The sequence below is a fragment of the Pseudopipra pipra genome, chromosome 2, assembly GCF_036250125.1.
Source record: "Pseudopipra pipra isolate bDixPip1 chromosome 2, bDixPip1.hap1, whole genome shotgun sequence".
Lineage (NCBI taxonomy): Eukaryota > Metazoa > Chordata > Aves > Passeriformes > Pipridae > Pseudopipra > Pseudopipra pipra.
In genome coordinates, this window is record NC_087550.1 from 59,460,885 (window position 1) to 59,482,571 (window position 21,687).

General features: G+C 37.5%; 1 protein-coding gene across 2 annotated transcripts in view; it reads right to left on the bottom strand.

Annotated features, from left to right (window-relative positions):
- Positions 1–21,687, bottom strand: part of VWA8 (von Willebrand factor A domain containing 8) — a 186,372-nt gene that overhangs the window by 62,306 nt on the left and 102,379 nt on the right. For both annotated transcript variants that reach the window (XM_064645638.1, XM_064645639.1), the window contains exons 25-28: positions 19,521–19,726; positions 10,966–11,117; positions 1,606–1,714; positions 531–669 (exon numbers count right to left, since the gene is read on the bottom strand). In XM_064645638.1, the coding sequence (XP_064501708.1) occupies positions 531–669; positions 1,606–1,714; positions 10,966–11,117; positions 19,521–19,726 (606 nt within the window). The remainder of the gene's footprint in view (positions 1–530; positions 670–1,605; positions 1,715–10,965; positions 11,118–19,520; positions 19,727–21,687) is intronic.

Below are 21,687 nucleotides of genomic sequence, written 5' to 3' on the forward strand. Positions count from 1 at the left end.
TGAGAAAGAATTTTAATCAGCATGAGAACAGTGGAAAAAAGCACAGCACTCTCCAAGTTAAAAGATTTCTATTAAAATTGAACTGACAGAGGAAAAGTCAAAGAATCGTTTTTAAGTAATGCAGACTTGCAATTTTGTGGCTGTGTTCTACTCTATTTACACATCTTTCCCTTAGTTTGAGAAGGATGCATATCCTTACAAAGACCACAATGACTCGGTGAAATTATGCTCCAAATTCAATGGCTGATTAATTTTGTATTTCACCTACTGTTTAAAAAAAAAGTGGAAATCAAAAATTATTATTCCTATAGTCCATTCCCATAGTAGATATTTTCATTCCAATACTAAAATTCCTAGTATTATGCCTGTACTCCATTGCAAACATATCTAGAAATATCCACTACTATAAATGCACTGAAGTGTTACTATGCTTACGAAGTCAACAGTCTAGTCCTTCATCTTCTCCAGGATATCTCACTATTTATAATACTTGGGATCAACACAAAAGTTAGTAGCTTTTCTTACTGTACCTTTGGTTACAGTGACATCACAAACTATGTTAATTTCATCTAAAGGCAGTGTCCAAAAAGCAAGTTCTTCAGTGAAATTGAGGGACCTGGCTTCATGTCGTTCCACTGGAAAGCCTTGAATATTTAAGTACACAGGGCCCTAAAACAAATGATAACAATGAGGGCTTCCTAAAATATCCCACTCTCCATTTTTCATGAAAATCTAGAAATCCTCTTCAAGGCACAATACTCTTAACACCAAAACCAGACCAATTACTAACTAAATAAAAGGGAAAAGGAAATGTTTTCTGCAAGCTCCCTGAATGTCCGTACTACCATTTTCTTTACAGTACGGAAACCATTATGCCTTTTCACTTTAGTCTTTTAATGGTTTGGAACCATTATTGCTTAATGACATGAAGGAGGTATCATGTACTGATAAAAAGCAGTTCATACAAGGAAAAAAATCAGAATATTTTTTGTTTCAAAGAAGTTCGATGGTAATTTCTTTTTATATAAAGTTTAAATCTCACCCCTACATCACATCAGAAGTTAATGTTTTTCCTCACTCACTGCAGTAATAATTACTGAAGTTCAACCAAGAACCCAGAGCTGAAAAGGACTTAGAAACTTTGGCTGTAGATAAAATTTTACCAAAGGTTCAGATTCAAACTTGGAAGTGCCAAGGACTTGTAAGAATTCAGCTGTATGCGAAACAGAAAAAGAAAACAGCTTTATTTTCAGTCTCTGATCGTAGTCAATAATTGAGGTCTGGGGTCTGAAACTGGCCACCTCCAAGCATCCAAAACAGCTATGAAGTTCTTTCACATGTGGTACTTTCAATATTCTTATAAAAATCTCTTTTAAAGAACTTCTGGCAATCTTAGTGATTTTAAAGCACATCTTACATTGTGAGGGCTAGGTATATAAAAATGATAATGTTCTGGTCAGTATAAAAACCCCAAGAACAAACGATAAGGACCACACTTTGTACACACTCTTTTTCCTAGAGAAATTAATCACATTTTAGATCCTTCCTGTCCCAGTACATAAAACCAGTATTATATGAATTAAAAAAAAAGTTTAAAATACAAACCTTTACATCTATTTTTTGAGTTTCTGATGGACACAGCAGCTTCTGTTGTGCATTTCCTGGCTGATCAACTTTCCAGTAGCCCATAAATTTATGATCTGGTAATGGCAGTCTGTCAAATAATACAAGAACAAGTGAATCTGTACATTTATTAACCTGTAACTGATACAGAATAAATAATTTAAACAATTGCATTTTTCTAATGAAATATATCTGAAGATTCCTTGCTAAAAAAATTTCATTCCTTTTTAAATCACAAAAAATTTAGTCTCCTGTATTACTAATACAGTCACAACCTACGCAGTATCATAAAAGAAGAAGCAATGCATATAAAATGGCCTAAAAAGGATAAATTTTGTGACATATGCAGCAAAATATATCCAAACCATGTCTTGCTTTGCTTTATTCGGATCAGGCAGGGTGTGACAGCAACCGTTAAAGGAATTCCTGTCAGTGGCTCGCTCATCTAAAGCCCAGCAGAATAAGCAAAGTAGACACTGTAGCTAGTTAACAATGCAATAAAAGTTTCATTAATTATTTCTATTTATTTTACCACTGGTCACATGAACAAAGGCAAAGTAATACAGACATGAGAGTACCCCATTGCCTTCTGGCCAACACCATCTACAGAAAGGACAGGGACATCTTCAAAACCACATTTACTTGCCTTGGTAAGTAAATTCATTAATTTAGTATGAATTTAGTAGATTTATTCATTTCTGTAGCTTTTATTTAGGGAAGAAATACAGGGATGACAGTAAAACTCACTTATTTAGGAAAAGAAAATGCTGGTGTATGACGGTATAGCATGACAGTAAAATAGGAACAGCACAATTTTTATTTCTTTCCTCTGAAGTGATTTGCAACCACTGAGAGCAATTTGAATTCATTAAATGGCATGAATACCTTCAAGCTAATGAACTTATAACTTCTGGTTTCTTTTACTTGGGATCAATTGCTCCTAAAGAGACCTCCTATCAAAACAACATTCTGTGTTCCATGTCGTTGCACATTACCATACAGCTACAGGACTTGGCAAGAGAATAGAAGACATTCCTTCTCCCAGTTTCTATAAATATCTTCAAAGTCTATTTTAAGGAAGTTCTCTTAGACTGTTTGTTAAAAGTATCTGCTTGGTCTCTTCTGTTCTATCTGATGATTCTTGTTCCTACTGTTACAATTATTTTCCCTCTCCTCACCATTTAAACTGGTCCTTCTAGATATTAGAGGTTTGTTTAATTTCTTCTTTATATTATTTCAGAATAAGAAGGGATCTCAAATGAAAAAAAAAAAAAAACAAAAACAACAAAAAACTTCAGTTGGACTATATATGAAACTTAGGGAATTCTATTTTTGTTTTATTTTTCCCCTAAAAACTTAAGAGGAAAAGTCAGGGAATGAACACAAACATCCTCCAATCTTTGCTACTCATGCAGGAAAGATGTGTTAATATTTCTTAATGGTATATTGACACCAAACCTCAAGACACCAGGAGAAGCCAGAAATTGAAAGCAGACAGACACTCTGCCTCCATCACCCTTATGTGTTTGGACCATCTGCCAGGACAGCCAAAAACACTTTTTGCAAACAGAAAATTTTGTGGATGATATAGATTGTTGGTGCTCATAGACAAATAAATATCCAGGTGTCAGCAATATGCCACTGGGACATGTAAAGTGCATCCCATTAATTCCCTCTCTTAGTCAGAACCAAAAGAATCTTCATTGCCTGTTTGTTGCCTAATTAAGAATATTAATAGATGTCAATGTTTGCAGAGTGATTAATTTTGAATTCTTCCTCACTTCAGTTTGTATTTTTTCATTCTTTACACCTAGCTAATCTAGCCAAAATTCTTCCCAAATTAAGAAGAGAAATTAAGCCAGACTCAAAAAAAAAAAAAAAAAAAGGCAAGCAAGTACAATATGGCAGATGACAACATTATACACTATTAGGGAAAAACATTCAGGATGCACTATTTCAACATACACAAAAATCTTAGCGAAATTTATTCCTGCAGTCAGAGAATGGGTAAACAGTCAAGTAAATGTCAATTTAGATGTCTATGAACTAGAATTTTACTATAGTCTTCCATTTGGGGTTTCTAAATGATTTGTTGGCAAGACATTGGTTATTTCTTGAATCACAAGCTGTCTTGTGTGCAAAAAAATCCTGGAGATTTCTTTTTGCTCTATGAGTCCAAGTAGCGTAATCTCTGATACGTCTATAATCAGGAATAATTATTTCCTGTTAGCTCAGTGGAACATCGACTTTCACAAGGATTTGGACTTTAGTTTTAATTCCTTACACATTACTCCCATGGACAACATCCCAGAAATCAACAGCTTTACTAATAATCATGAATAGCTATAAAATGTAACACAAAACATATGTAAATAACCAGCTCTAACCAAATACTGTGCTTTATATAGCAATAGAATTACAGATTGCATTCCCAAAGAAACAAAACATTTCCACTCTGTTTCAGCGTTCTGGAGATTTTCTTTGCTAATAGTTCCTCTCTTCCCTCAGGAAAACTGATTTCTCCTTTCTCCTAGATTCTTGAGGTTTTGTTCTCTTCCCCATTTCTAAATGATTTACTTTCTCTGAGGCAGCAGACCAAGTCATCATAAACAGGAAGAAGCAGGGAAATGTAGATCAGAATTTAAGAATAAAACAGAAAGCAGAGTTCATATTACAGAGTTCTTTGTCAAGAGTAATAGGGATCTTATTCTTCTAGGGATTGACAATTTTTTTTTTCTCCATCTCACTGCTCTCTCATACAAATTGGGTCCAAGAAAGACTGAGTATTGAAGAAGCTGCTGGCATTAAATGTCTGCCTCCTGAATAACTTTCAGAAGAGACTGAGGGTGCAGAAGGACTGGAACATGCCCACACTGAAAATGTGTATACATCTTAACAGCTTTCCTCTAGCGAATATATATGATACACAGTGAAGAAGGGAAATTTTCTTCTTTTCCTATAACTTATAATTAAAAAGCAAGTTTTGAAAATAACTTTAAGTGACAGTACTAGTAAAAGCTTCACAAGGTGCTCCTGCCACACTGCTGTATTTCAAATTAGTTAACCATATAACATTTACTTAAACGGCAGACAGAATACTATGGAAATGTCAACACTGGCAAAAATATGCAAGGCAAAGAGATCTGATGGGTATAAAAAGTGCAGTGGCTCAGTAAAAAGAGTACTGAGACTCCACTGCTCTCTCCAGCTAGGGGTGTACTGAGTGATCAGTGATTTTTTCTTTTCTCAAACCTGGAAAGGGTTTCTAAAACAGAAAAACTGCAGGACAGACTGCACTAATCTTGTAAGAAAGACAAGATTTAAAAGCAAGTAATTTAAGCCAAGATTTAAAAGCAAGAACTGATCAGTTCTTTGATTATGATCTGTCAAAGCCTTTTGCTTAAGGAAAATTCAGGGGGTTTTTATTTTAATGTTTATTTGCTCTTAATTTTAGATCCTGGTTTTCTACAGTATTACTGCTGTCCATGAAATGTATACACAAGCAGGTATTTTGTTCAGAAAAGTGATTGCATGGGACTTAGAGCTGATGAGGCAATTCTACAAAAAATTACTATCTAGTCTGAGTTTCTTCATGCACAGCAGTCTAAGGGGAGATGATCTGTCAAAAGGTAATTCTCTTATGCTGCTAGAAAACTTTTCAAAGTGACACCTACAGAACACAATTTCTTCCCATTTTTATATTTTTGATTTCAGAAAATAAATTCATTTTAGGCTATTAAAAAAATAAAATCAAACAACAAAAAACCCCAAACCCAAACAACTGTGTTCAAAAAGTCAACAGAATCTGCCTCATAAAGTTATTCATTTGGAGAACACAGTGGAAAATTGCTATGAATCTTGTAAGACTGAAGTTCCACTGAATGCAAATTCTTCACTGCCAGACTAGTACAGCTATGGACATGAACTATGACAGGCAACAAAGCTGCTTAATACATGATCTTGTAAACCAGTTCAGTGTTGGCAAGGAATGTATTATTCAAGGGCTCCAGTAATAGTCTGTGGTCCATGTAGCTGAAAAGACTTCCATCCCATGTAACCTTTCTGGACTAAAGAAAGATATAGTCTGAAATCAGGAAAATTCCTTACCAGCCAGTTGTCCTCAATTTATTCAAACATATTTTGATTAAAAATATAAGCAGTAGATATTCAGAAGAGTCGTATGTTAAAACCCGTGTTCGCTGATAGTCAAGTGCAAAGCCCACCCTCAGCTGCCCCCACAGTGCACAGGATGGACAACAGACATATATGATATGAGACATATCCAACAATTAACTACAGATTACCTGGGGGGGAAAAACAACATCAAAGAACAGTCTCAAGAGAAAATTAAAGCTGTTAAAATTACATATTTATATTACATACAGAAAATTCAGTTAATGTAAAAAAAATAATCAAATTATAAGAAGCACTTGGATGTGGATAGTGACAGGAGGAAAAATACGGAATGGTAATTTCATCAAGGATAAATGTCAGAATTAGAGCTAAATGCTGTTTTACCTAGAAACTGCAGATGGTCTAAACTGTGCACCAAAGTGGCAGATTAACATGAGTTCAGACAAATGTGATGTAACAGATGTCAATGTGAAAAACAAAGTGTAATTGTACATAAAGAAAGATAATGAGTTAGTACCACGAGTAATTTGTTTTACCCACTATGTCTTGGCAAAGTATCGCAGACAAGCCATCTGCTTTAAGCACAATACTGATAAAAATTATAAACTACTGGACAGGTGATATGAGGAGGGACAGACAATATCATAATGTTATAACCTGACAATACGGAACATGTCAGTGCCTTGAAGAATGATTATCATAGAATCATAGAACCAACTGGGTTGGAAAGGACCTCTGAGATCATCAAGTCCAACCCTTGACCCAACACCGCCATGGTTACTAGACCATGGCACTACAGTGCCACATCCACTCTCATCTTAAAAACCTCCAGGGACGGTGAATCTACCACTTCCCTGGGCAGTCCATTCCAATGTCTGCTTACTCTCTCTGTAAAGAATTCTTCCTAATATCCAACCTAAACCTCCCCCGGCAGAGCTTAAGACCATGCCCTCTTATCCTGATGCTGGTTGCCAGGGAGAAGAGACTGATGCCCACCTGGCCACAACCTCCTTTCAGGTAGTTGTACAGAGTGATGAGGTCTCCCCTGAGCCTCCTCTTCTCCCGGCTGAACAACCCCAGCTCCCTCAGCCTCTCCTCATAGGACTTGTGCTCGAGTCCCTTCACCAGCCTCGTTGCTCTTCTCTGGACCTGCTCCAGGACCTCAATATCCTTCCTGAACTGAGGAGCCCAGAACTGGACACAGTACTCCAGGTGTGCCCTCACCAGCACTCAGAACAGGGGAAGAATCACTTCCCTGGACCTGTTGGCCACACTGTTCCTGATACAGGTCAGGATGCCATTGGCCTTCTTGGCCACCTGGGCACACTACTGGTTCATGTTCAGCTTCCTGTCAATCCAAACTCCCAGGTCCCTTTCTGGGAAAAAATGACAACCGAAGAAAACAAAAAGCTCAAGTAAAGCATTGCTTTAGAGGTCTAATATATGATACTAATTTTGCAAATAAACAAATTAGTATCTACAAATTAATTTCTATCTCAAAAAAAGAACTATTGCAAGAATTATTTTCTACATGGTCATTAGATACCATCTAATCTTTCCATCCAAGATTAGGTATATTAATTCCAAAGTCTCACCTAAAATTCCCATAAGACTCACTGCTAGTGTCTGTTCAATTTCCCTTGTAATTTCAGCTGGATACAACCCTAAAGTTTCTTCTGTTGAGACCCTGTATTATAGTGTGTTGCCAGTGTGTCTCATGGCTTCTTTCCTGTAATTACAGCAGTAATGTTTCAGTAGCAATTTAAATCATTCTGATTTATACAAGTTTTATATTAAGTAGTACATGACAGACTTCTCCAAAGCTTATTAAAATAAAGATTCACAAATCATTTGATACAAGACAAGCCAGAAGATACCTGTATAAAGGAGTGAGCATTTCACTATAATGATTTTCCTGTCCTAGAATCTCCTGGAAATGCTTCTATAATGCAAACCTTTATATTCTTATACAATGAATTTGCTGTAGGTTTGACTAACAGCCTTGGGCAGAATTGGTTTGGACTACTATCCCAGTGTTCATGTTACTTAGTAGAAACCCTGAGCAATTTATTATGATAACTAGTAAGTCTTAGAAGTCTAGAAAATTAAGACGGGAGCACAGAAGTCATCTGTGGGGGTATGCTGTTTTTGCTAGAACAATGTAGAAATCACACCTGGTAAACCTTCAGACTGTAAACTTGTGAGAGCCTAGAAGCAGGTAGGAAAACGAGCTTAAAACAGAAAGTGATCTTGACAAGTCAGAGAACTAACTTGGAAAAATACAAGACAGTAAGAAAAGTGTAAGCACGAAGGAAGTTGATTACATAAAGTGACGACAGGATAAGAGCTATGGAGGGTTCTGCAGAAAGGATGTGGAGGTTTATGTTTAGAAAACCAGAGAGGAGTTAAACATTGAAAGAAATGCAAACATACTGAGCTTTTTAAAAGGAACCGTGGCATGAAATTCATCTCTATACATCTACGTTCTATACTCTCGTACTTGGCTCCAGTAGAAACGAACTCACCCAGTTTCACACACAGTGCTTAAAGATAGACACAAATCAAGTGAAGAAAGGGAGCATAAAAGAAAAATAAAATCAACCAATGGCCTTAAAAAAGAGGAAAGATTGAGAGGTGACTTTCTAATGGCAAGGATATTTAGCAACAAGACTGACTTGCTTTGGGAGGTTATAGAACTCCATCTCTGAAGGTCGTCAGATGTGAATCATGAAAAAAAAGAGATAAAGTTTCTATAAGGTAGTGGGACGGACCACGTAAGCATCATTATCCTCCTCTCAGATTCATGGAAAACATTAGAGAGGAGGTCAGTACTCTAGTACCTTTTCTGCAGTGGTCCAAACACCATATACCAAATTACCTCAATGTGTCCATCACAGGAGCTTGCAATTATGGACTGGAGTAGATTTGAAGAGATTATCCCAATGTTCTTTTACCCCAAGGTAGAATCAACTGTGCCGAAACCATTCCTGAAAGATATGTCTGTAATTCAAGGTGATCTGACTGTGGCTTACAAGCTCCATAGGGTTAAATCTCATGATCAACAGCAAGGCTGTCCTGAAATGGAGCAGTAGGATAACCTCAAATTCCAGCAGTAGTGAGGGATTGAGACACAGATTTCTGGATCATGAGAGCCAGGTGGTCAGCCCAGATGGTGAGATCCAAGAAAATGTCGCTTTTATCAACTGTGTGTGAACCACTTCTGTAGTTTCTCCTCCCCTTGGGTATCAGTGTATAAAGAATGTGCTCATAGCTGCCAGTCAAGTGAAGTTTTTGATGGGTATCTTATGGGGTTCTTGTAAGTCCTTCATCCTTGGCGTAACCTGTCCTATGAAACCTCAGTGATGAATTAAAAATGATCAGGTGATTATCTTTAATTCAATATAATTGCATCAATATAATTAATGCATTCTTCTATTTTATCACTTCTAGACTGAGCTGTCCCCAATTACAGCAGTCTTTCTCTTATGCTTCCTAAATCTCTGATCTTCTCATTACTAAAGAGTCCTCTCCCACATCTAAGACTTCTAAAAATTACACAAAGAGCAAATTTCTCAAAAACTATAGCAAACGTCATAATTCTTGAAAAGAGAAGTTACCAAGGGACTTCTAGCAGAGAAACCATGGTAAGAGTTTCAAGTGTGTACTGTCAATTTGGCAGAAATTGTAGTTGCTGGTTCCCTAGGCATGTAATAATCCTGTCAACAAAATTAAAAGGTACACCACAGCACTACACTGCCAATCTTTTTGAATAGTTATATGTAAGATGTTAGATATAACAGTAGTACTCCAGCAGGAGAAACCTACATTCACATGGACACAATATCATAGAATGGGTAAGGCTGGAAATGACCAGAGCAGGTTTGGTACAACCTCCTTGCTCAAGCAGGGTGATTCTAGAGCACAAGGCACAGGACTGTATCCAGATGGTTCTTGAATATCTCCAGTGAGGGAGACTCTATTACCTCTCTGGGCAATTTGTTCCAGTGCATAGTCACCCACACTGGAGTAAATATCAAGACATCATGCCATTTAAATCAGTCCCTCCTTAGCAAATATAAAATATATGTGTCACATGGCAAACTCAATTTTCTATATATCCATAAAGCTTTCTCCATGAAAGGGAAATATTTGTTTCTTCAAAAATAATTTATGTATTAAAGTTCAAGACAGAGTAAGTTTTCCAATTGCTTTTCAATATGATCTACTTAAGCCTGTTTCCTGTGAATTTTAGAAGAATTAATTATATTTGTTTCATAGAATCACAGGATCATAGAATGGTTTGGGTTGAAAGGGACCTTAAAGATCATCTAGTTCCAACCCCTCTGCTGTGGGCAGGAACATCTTACACTGGACTAGGTTGCTCAAAATTCCATCCAACCTGGCCTTGGACACTTCTAGGGATGGGGCATCAACAGCTTCTCTGGGCAACTTGTGTCAGTGCCTCACCACCCTCATAGTAAACAATTTCTTCCCAATACCTAATCTAAACCTGCCCTCATTCAGTTTAAAGTCATTCCCCCTTGTCCTGTCACTACATGCCCTTGTCAAAAGTCCCTCTCCAGCCTTCTGGTAAGGTCCCTTCAGGGAGTGGGGTGGGGCTTGAAGGGCAGAGGGCATTAATACATAACGTAGCTATTTTGATTCTAATCTCTAGAAAAAAAAGTATATGGTGCAATATGTCAACTGGTAATATAATCCAAGAATAATTGTGATTTACAGACACATACAAAAATGGCTCTTAGACCTTACATGAATTGCCCCATTCGGCAGAAATATTTTCGTAGAGCCTTTTGCGAGCATCAAAGACAAAACCCAACTACCACTGAAGACAACTTTTGTTTCTACAGATTTACATGATAAATAACAGGACAGAAGTGTGTTGCGATTCAATTAAAAACACAGGAGAAGAAACAAGTATTTCCCTTTATTAAGATGTAACTGTTTACCTTACAAGCTATCAATATGTACATGGACATTAAAGATTAAATGTAATAATAAGCAAATACTCTATTATGAAGTATTTTATATTGTTGTAGCTTATTTGGAAGATTATAAATTTGAACCAGTGGAGGATTGACTTTCAAGCATTCCAGGTTGTTTTTAAATCAGTTAGCAGCAAGATAACACACTATAAAAAGTGATCATGAGAAATATGTCTTCTTAACATATATTTTATGTTATTCTTACTCCTTGGCCAGCTGTACATTGGTCGGTTTTGCTCCAATAGGTATTCCATACTTGTGCAAAGTGTTGTACAAAATTTCACACATTTCATTGTTGTAGGAGTCAAAGTCAAACACGTTTCGAACAACATTTGCGAGTCCTTCAGATGGAAATTTCTGTGAAGAAACAAAGACTCCTAAATATCTTTCAGTGACTATCTATTAAGTTACAGCATATAATTATATACTTCTAAGATGAATAGTTGTAACAGTAACTTTTCTCGACAGAAAAATGCTTAAGTAATCTATGCTTTTAGTTTCCAGAATAAAGAAGGTACATAATTTCTAAATTAAAAATTGTTGAATTAAACAAACAAGCATGTGACAATTATTTAATAGTCAACATCATTAATAGTGAATTGTTTTCATTATAGACATTACAAGATGCTGTAATCATTAGAAAATATAGTTAAAAGCAGCCTGTATTTTTTCAATTTACTTTCTGTAAACAATGAAGATCAAACACAAACACATATATTTGTATAAATCAGCCATACATTTAAGAATTCTCACTCTATTGTTGAATATAGAAAAACAGATGATACACTGCTTGCTTGCCAAAAAATACTTTACATCATGACGGATTTTCGTAGAAACAGAAATTCACTTAGGATTCACAAAGTTTTTTTTCTCAGTGAAAAATACTAGTTGAAATGTGCCATGTACATTAAAAAAATCCCAAACGTTTATCAAATTTTGATCAAGTTCTCCAACAATGGAATTTTTGTTACTGTATTGGACTGATGATTTTGGATGAGGAGTTGGTTGGATGGTTGCATCCTGAGGGCAGTGGTCAACGGTTCAAGGTCCTGATGGAGATGGGTGACAAGTGGTGTCCCTTGGGGGTTGTACTGGGACCAGTACTGTTTAATATCTTCATCAATGACATAGTGGGATCAAGTGCAGAGGGACCTGGACAGGCTTGAGAAGTGGGGCCATGGGAATGACATGAAGTTCAACGAGGCCATGTGCACAGTGCTGCACCTCAACTGGGGCAACCACTGCTATAAATACAAGCTGGAGAGTGAAAAGATTGAGAGCAGCCTTGCCAAGAAGGACCTGGAGGTACCAGTGGATGAAAAGATGGACATGACCTGACGTTGTATGCTCACAGCCCAGAAAGTCATTTGTACCCTGGGCTGCATCAAAAGCAGCGTGACCAGCAGGTAGATTCTGCCCCTCTACTCTGCTCTTATGAGACCCCACCTGGAGTACTGCATCCAGCTCTGGAGACCCCAGCACAGGAAGTGCTGGAGTGAGTCCAGAGGAGGGCCATGAAGATGACTAGAGGGCTAGCACACCTCTCCTATGAGGACAGGCTGAGAGAGTTGTTCAGCCCGGAGAAGAAAAAACCCTGAGGAGATATTTAGGCAGCCTTCCAGTACCTAAGGGGTTACAAGAGAGCTGGAGAGGGACTTTTGACAAGGGCATGTAGTGACAGGACAAGGGGGAATGAGTTTAAACTGAAAGAAGGCAAATTTAGGTGAGGTATTAGGAAGAAATTCTTTACTGTGAGGGTGGTGAGGCACTAGAAACAGGTTGCCCAGAGAAGCTGTTGATGTCCCAATCCTTGGAAGCGTTCTAGGCCAGGATGGATGGAATTTTGAGCAACCTAGTCTAGCGGACGGTTCCCTGCCCACAGCAGAGGGGCTGGAACTAGGTACCTTCCAACTCAAACTATTCTATGATTCTATAAGCTAAAATTAGAGAAATAAGAGAAATGAAGAACCACTCAAAGAAACTTATGCTACTGATTAACAAAGAAACTGAGGTGGAGAACCCCAAGCTGTAGCAGGTATATGCCCAAAGGAGGCTGTGACCCTGAGGGAAGCCCACATTAGAGCAGATTTGCTGGCAGGACTTGGGATCCTGTGGAAGGCACACACTGGAGCAGTTAATGCAGAACTGCAGCCTACGGAAAGGACTCATATTGGAAAAGTTTGTGGAGGTCTGTCTCCTGTAGGAGGGACCTTGTGATGGAGCAGGGAAAGAGTGTGAAGAATCCTCCCCCTGAGGAGGAAGCTGTGGTAGAGACAATGTGTGATGAACAGACCACAACTCCCTGTCCTTCTGTGCTGCTGGAGCAGAGGAGGTAGAGAAAGTCAGGAGTGAAGTTGAGCTTGGGAGGAAGGGAGGGGTGGAGTGAAGGTGTTCTAAGATTTGGGTTTAATTCTCATTGCTCTACTCTGATTTGATTAGGAATAAATTAAACTGATTTCCCCAAGTTGAGTCTGTTTAGCTCACAATGGTAATTGGCGAGCGATCTCTCCCTGTCCTTATCTCAACCCATGAGCCTTTCATTATATTTTCTCTTCCCTGCCCAGCAGAGGAAGGGAGTGACAGAGTGGCTTTGGTGGCACCTGGCCAGGGGTCAGTCCACCACAGATGTAAATGGAGCAAACCAAATAAAAAGCATTTTAAAAAATAATCACCAAATTGCTATATATACCAGAACCTTGCTGCTTAACAGCTTTATTTTACCTTTGTTTTTTTGGCAAGAGGTGGGAGTGAGAATTTTTTTATTTAAAAACTTAACTTTTTCTTCATATGCCTTTCATTCAAATACTAGATATTTCAGATCAGGACCTGGATGCTTCAATCTCAGTATATCTCTTTTACAGTAATGAAGATAAATTTGTGAAGAAGTATTTTAGGGAGTTGAAGTCTTAATTGGTTTATTCTCCACTAGTGAAGTAGGCTGGTACAAAGAATTTGAAAAACAGACTTAATGTAAGTGTCAAAGAAATTTATAAATGTATTAAAAATAAAGATATTTGAGTCTTGCTTAAAAACTAAAACAGAAGAAAGCAGAAAACTTTCCTAAGTGTTTTGACCTGTACTCTTAATCAAACATCAGCCTTAGTAAGGAGTTTAATATTTTTCCCAACTTAATAAATATCTAATATCTGTAATAAAATACCTGTGACACAAGCAATACTAAATTTAGCTAGTTACTCTGATAGACTGGAATACCAATGCTAAAATAGGCTTGTACAAACCTTTTTTAATCTGTGGTATACATGGCACAGAATATTTTAGTACTAGTGTTGGTATAAAAGTAAGCTAAACTATGTCCTGCTTTTTAAACCTATCCATGAGGAACCTTTTAGAGGTTCTGCATTATTACAGTCTAGCGAAATACAAGTTATTGTGGGATAATAAGTTGTCCTACAGCCTATGCTATCCTTGTTACAATGTCCATTCCATACTGAATTAAACAGGTACTAAAACCAAAATTTCTCCCAACTGCTATTCTAACTTAAGTTTGTGACAATGTTTAGTAGCCAAAGTACTAACTTCTATAATGAAAATCGCACCTTGGAGTCAAACATACTGAAAAAGAAAAACCCACCAACTTATAAAAAGGTACATGATGGTAAGGTTCATAAACGTGTAAAGCTACTTAGTACTCCATATGCAGGACTTTATGTCAGTCTGTTTTCAAGTGTGGCTTCTTTTTAATAAGAAGAGCAAAACGTGTCGACAATTGTGCATACTCCATATAATCAAACTCTCAACCACAAGTCCTATGAGGAGAGGCGGAGGGAGCTGGGGCTGTTTAGCCTGGAGAAGAGGAGGCTCAGGGGAGGCCTCATCGCTCTCTACAACTCCCTGAAAGGAGGTTGTGGCCAGGTGGGCATCGGTCTCTTCTCCCTGGCAACCAGCAGTAGGACAAGAGGGCATGGTCTTAAGCTCTGCCAGGGGAGGTTTAGGTTGGATATTAGGAAGAATTCTTTACAGAGAGAGTAATCAGACATTGAAATGGGCTGCTCAGGGAGGTGGTGGATTCACCGTCCCTGGAGGTTTTTAAGATGAGAGTGGATGTGGCACTGAAGTGCCATGGTCTAGTAACCATGGCGGTGTTGGGTCAAGGGTTGGACTTGATGATCTCGGAGGTCTTTTCCAACCCAGTTGATTCTATGACTCTAGATTCTTTCCTTAGGTATATGATGAATACTGCGTTTTCTCTGTTATCCCCTTCTCACTGCAAAGCACGACCAACAAACTGGCACCAAGCTATCTTATTCACTCATGATCTGCTCTTTCACCTGTCCTGCACTAGATACTGCAGAAACCTTGGTCAAGTGCTTCAAATAATATCTGGTTTTCACTAGTAGTGCCCAAGTATTTCCATGGTTTGCTGAATCATTGCATAATTCTGACATCAATAGCCTTCTCTGCAATGAATTGCCTCAATAGTTCCATACCTCTTGGACACCATGAAAAATTTCCTGAGGTACAACTGATCACTGCTGCCAATAAAACCTGTTTCGAACACAAGCCACTTGTCAAAAAGTCCTCTACTTCAGTTATTTAAAAAAAAAAAAATCACAAATCTCTCATTTCAATCAGAACAAATCCAATCACTTTTTAATAACTGCCTGGAAAATTGCTTACTGAAGAAAGGAAATGACTGTTTACTTAAAGGGAAAAAAAAAGAAAAAGATAAAAGAAACAAAAGAGATTGAATGTTTGAGGTTTGAGCTGAACAAAAAAAAGAATCATTTGGTTTGTATTGATTTTTAGAATGAGATTACTAGAGAAAATATTGATCTCTCATCAGCCTGTCCGGTTCTCATTCATTGATTCTTCCCCTTACACCTCTGTGTCCACCTCAGAGTATTTTCACAGCTTAGATTCTCAGCTATTCCTTAAAATAGTAAGTAACATAGGTTTTGCTTTTAACAATTTTATATTTTTATTTATATATATTCTGCTTTATTTGATACAGAATTTGGCTTGGTAAAAAAATCCATGTTTTTATGGATCTAACATTCCATGAGTAGATGTATTGCTATAGTCTGCTTAAAGTCTATGAGCAAAATAGTAGTTTTTTAGTACGGATAGAGAATCTTAATTAAAATATGGTATACTCATTGCCCTGAAAACAAAGTCATAAATAAATCTGGTATTGAGTCTGCAATGAGTTCAGATTTTTTTGTTTTAGACTTCCACCTTGTGTTCTCACTATCACTCACTTCCCTACATATTCCAGTGCCTTCAGATGCCTGTATATTTTCCATCTGGCCAGCACCACCTCAAAGGTCCACCCTGCACATTATAATAGGTCTCTCCCTACCTGCTCATTCCTCTGTGCTCTTGGTTTCCTCCTGCAGCCCTGATGCCCTTTCACTGAATGTTGCCAGCTCTCTCTGTGCCTCCTCAGTTGTCCTGTCAGCAGGGCAGAAGCATCATGTGTATGGCTCTTCTGAGCCACAGGCATACTAATGGTTAATCAGTGCTCATGTCTTTAGTGGGCATCATCTACTGACAAGCAAGGAGCTGAATTCTCCCCCTGCCTTTCCACTCACAGAGACACTAATTTCAACTTGTCCCTCTGTCACATAGCCACTGATTTTGATTAAATCAGCAGAAACCTAATTATCTTTGAAAACTGGTAACTGAGATTCACTGTGGTTGGCCAAAAGGGTAAAAAGTTATTACTGATGCATTTGGCAGCAAGGTGAGAAATGAATACAAACTGTGATTTGATAAACCTAGTTTTCTTCTGAGATTAGGCTTAACATAAAAAAAAAGTCCTATTTTACCACAAAAGCTTACTGAACAGGCCTAAAAGCCTAATGATTAGTAGACTTCAGGTCCAGAAGGTTTCTTAGACATTTACTGCTTGAAAACTGTTATATTAGTGCTTACTATTAGAAAACAATCTCAGATACAAATAAGAAAGAAGGCCTATCAGAAAAGTCTCAGCTTTCCCAAACTAAAAAAGAGTTAGTAAAAAAGCTACTGTCATTTTATCTGGGCTAATGCGGGTTTCCTGATTAACATCTGCCAAGGCCTCATGAAAAATAGCATATTAGATTGCAGAGAAGCAGTCATAGCACCCACGCTGGTAGTTACAGGCAGCATATGGTAATCCAGCAAAGCAAGAGCAGAGCTTCTTAGCTTGCCCATAAGCCACTATTAATATAAACACTTTTGACATTTGACACAGTCTGAAAACTGGAGGCAAACAAGACAAAAAGGTTATATTCAGGTCACCTGCCATCTAGAGCTTCAAGACCCAAATTCCCTATATAGTATGTGGGGAGAAAAAGTTGCAGCAACCAAGTTAAGTACCTACATCAGACAATTTTCCCTATTTCCGCAGTTTCATGTCTTCAAAATAGTTTGGTGTCTTGACCTTCACCAAAAAAACCTTTCCCTAAGAAAAGTTAATACAGAGGCAACCTAGCTCTGAACACAGTGCCTAGCTCCAAGTAAATTACCACATGTTCCATACTTGCTAATCTTTATGGGAAGATAATCTTGTAATTGCACTCTAGAATCAATCCTATATGCTGAGGACCACAATTAATCGGAGTGCAGAGATTAGCTTAATAATATGCTGATACCATAGTAATCAAAATATTTTTAACTGACTAGTCCCAATGCTCAGATATGCTCTCAGGTAGCAGTAATCAAAAGCAATTTTTTTCTCCACAACATTCAACGTTTTTTTACAGAAGCAAAAAATTCCAAAATTATGCAAAAGAAATCAACACAATAGTACAAAGAAAACGGGGCTGTGGAACTGCTGTAAGGGAAATTGTTTAACAACATGACTAACTTCCCTCCTTCCTTCCTAAGGACCAGTAATTTTATTGACTCATTTCCCTCCTTCCTCTTTCTTCTCTACCTGAAGACCTAAAAGTTTCTTACTTTGGAATAACCATTATGCTTATATTCATTGTTTACATTTGGCTCCTCCCAGTCTTTTTATTTATTCAGATTGAAAAACAAGTTACAGTAAACAAAATGTTGCATCCCTTCAAAGAGACAGGGATCTTGAAAACAAACGTTACAGAAGAAATCAAAGCTGCATGTTGGAGATTTATTTGGATATTTTCACTTTGAAAGAGGTGAAAGATTAGCAGATGGGAAACTTCCCTGCTGATCTGAGCCCAGTGCCCAGCTTGATGTGATGTTAACTGATTAAGTGAAGGAGGCAGAAGCAGAGAGTTAAATGCCCTTAAGACAATTAGCAATGCAGCTCTTTCAATCTTCAATTAGATGCCATTCACACTCAAATAAAAGAATTAAGTCCTGTGTTTCTGCACCAGTTAGTAACAGAAGACAGTACAACTTCAGGTTACTTGGAGACAGATGATGAAGGAAAGAAGCTAGGAAGAAAGGTAGGAACAGAAAAAGGGTATGAATACAGGAAGAAGTTCATTTAAAAAATCCTAAAAACATCAGCTTTTCAGCAGCACAGCAACTGTTACTCGTCTGTAATTTTTCCATGGTCATTTTAAATGTAACACTGTGTTTAGAGATCTGTATGTACATGTTCTATCAGCTTGGTAAACAAATATCTATCAGCTGGTAATGGATCCCAACAGACTACTTTGCTGATGTGTTTATTTAGATGGATTCCTTAGCTTTTAGGTCTGAATCTTGTTAATCCTTAGTACAAAGTTATAAAGCATTATTTTTTCTTTATATTATTGATATCATAGTAGCACCAATTTTGTCTCGAGACCTTCTTGCACTTTAGAGACCACAGAGCACAAAAATCTATACTCCCCAGAAATCTAGATGAACTGAAGATTTTTATAAGTATTAAATCTAACATGCAGGATCTAAATGTCTGTGTATATAAAAGATTGTTTGTGAATAACTTCATGAGCACAAACCCAAAACTACCATGCAACCCTGCTATACTATACAGTGTTAAACATAGGAACAGTAGGTCAAAATTTGTGAGAAATTGTATTCTAATTGTATTAATGACATTAATTTTCACTATTTTTTCTTTAAATCTAGGATTCAATAATTCAAGAAATAGTCTATAAATTATCAAATTACCAATTTCATGATTATAAACGGAACAAAAAAAAAGCACTGCCATTTCAAAGAGCATTAAGACACTTCATATTTCAAATACTTCAGGCAAAAAACATCTTTCAATTTATAAAGTCAGACTTTAACACTTAAAAAACCAAATCATCTCTAAAATCATGATTTTACAGTTAAACGTGTGTAGGAAGTAACTGTGGATCCTATGTACCTCCTTGTTAAGCTGTTATCCATCTAATATTTTCCTTAGAAAGAGTCCACCAGTGATGTACTACTGTTACGCAGCAGGAACTTGTTTTTTCACAGGAAAGAATTAAACCCACAAATTTTGTAGCAGCATAAAGTGAACAGTTGCACTGTCCCTGAAGTATTGTATGTTAAATATGGAATTTTATAGTGAGGGCCAGTATGAACATGGCACACTGTATTCACAGTATGAATGTGATATTTTCTCACACAGTAGAAAAGCAGACTCTCGTGGGGTTTTTTTAATATCTATAAATAAACATGCAGAAAAAAAATCTGCCCATATGTATTTGTGATCCTTACCCTCAGACTATCTGAACATCTAAATAGGATGCCTCCTTCAAAATGTAAAGCTTCTCATAAGAATTAAATAAAAATGCATGAACAATAACGGCATCTTTTTCTAAAACCTTCAAGCATTAAAAAATTAACAGTGATGAACTCAGTTTTTCAATTAAATCTGATGTACTGTACCTGTAAATGTTTTACAATATTCACAACTTCTCTAGTTGAATAGGGATAGTTAATAATGCCTTGGTCAGCTAAGCTCCTGAGCTCTCCAAAAGCAGCTACCAGTTTCTGAAGAATTGGCTCTGGAACATCAGGACCATATTGTCTTAGCATAGCCATTTCAGACTGTGGTTTGGGATTATCAACAGCATGGCAACTAAAAATGTCCCCTAAAAAGAAAAAAAGCACAAAGTTAAGTAATCTATAAAGAGATAGCATCATAACAGCACCTTTAAGTTTAATATTGCAGCTTTAATGAAAAAGCAATGACTCAAAAGAATGCCGAACACTAGCTTTTTAAAACTAAACAAGGTAAAAACTACTCTGAAAAATGTGATGAACATTGAGGTTTCTGGAAACCTGAAGATCTCTCCTGTCATTTCAATGAAGCCAATCATGAGGGAGAAATTAACTTCAAGAAGAAACACAAGCCAAATGAATTCAGAAAAAAAGAAAAACGTTTTAAAGAAAACATAACTTGTTGAATGGGACCAATTTGCAAACCCTTTCAAAACACCACAGGATGCAGGGAAATCTTGAAATGCAGGAAGGCCCTAATGCAAACCCAGTTAAGAAGTCTAGAGGAAACATGGATTTCTCCCTTCTCCCTGCCTGTCTTGAAGTATAGTAAGACATTTGGCAAAATATTCTTTCCATATATTTGCATTATGTTGATCCCAAACATATAATCTATAAAATTGAGTTTATTCTTAGAGAGCCTTTTAACAGTCATACAAAACTTTGCAGAAACAAGATGAAAAAGGACTTGGATTAAAAGCATTAGAGATCCTAAGCTTGAAAAACAAAATCAGTGAAGAATTCCAAAATCTTAACCAAGTCCCTGCTATGCGGTTCAAAAGCAGGAACATTGAAATGATCTGTTTTGTTTAAAGGATTCATGTAAGGAAGGAAATTAGGTCATGAAAAAGAAATATGCTACACTAAATCATATTGGGGCAAGATAGCTGGTTGAAATTCAGAGCCAATGAGTTTCAGACATGGAATGTCCATTCAGTGGGAACCACACCTGAAAACCAAAGAACTACTATTTAACATGGAATTTAGTTTGCACTTGCTTTTTTTAAGTTTGCACTTGCTTTTTTGAGTATGTTTTAATTTCCTGCAGAATAAGCACTATAGCCAAAGCTAATCAGAAAAACCCCACAAATTAGGGTGCCTGGACATAAATGGCCAAAGTAACACAGATAATACAATCAGTGGAATCTGGAGGGGTATTCATAGCTGTCATGTAACTGCCAAAACGCTGCCAGAGGCCCACTTAGAGTCTCATCATGGCCAGTCTTCGCGAACGAAGATTTGGGAAAGGTCTTTTTACCCTTCGAGCCTGCGCAGTGGATTTTTTAGGTGAGACACAGTGTGCGCTGAACTGAGCCCACCCTTTAATCCTGAGGTTCATGTGCCGGGGCCGAGCGAGCTTGGACAGTGGCAGTGAGGTCCTCAGGACGTGGGTTTGTTTAGAGTGACCTTCTCTTAGATGGATGGCCTTACAGGGCTGACGAGCTCCATCTGCCTGGGGAAGTTCCCTGACCGGGAATCGAACCCGGGCTGTGGCGGTGAGAGCACTGCATCCTAACCACTAGACCACCAGGGGGCCCCCCCACTTAGAGTAACACTGGACTATACAGGCCAATGGTTCTTCATCCCTTGCCCTTATGCAATGTAAATTCTTGCTTTTGCCGTGAGATGAAGCTCTAGGGAATCTTTGCCAGTAAACAGGATTTCTAGGACCTCCCAGGAACTTTTCAAAATAAGGCTGCTGTTGATATGCTGTTTGATGGGAAATCTGGACGGCCCTTCGTGAAACTGAGATGAATTCAATATGTTGTCAAATACATGTATTTTACTAAGGCCTATCGCACATGGCCATATGAATGGAGAGGCAAATGAGGATTAAGAAGCAGGCAGCATAGTGGTAACAGCAAAAAATACATTAGCATCTACTGCTGAAGAAGGAGAGAAAAGAACCATCTCAAGCTACCATCTCTTGTACCAAAGAGGACAACACCTGACCTGTGGCTCGTTTGATATGGTGAAAAAAATGGTGAACAGTTGAGAGAGATGCTTACAGCTCATTTTTTTGCTATATTTGTATAGTATATACACTTATTAA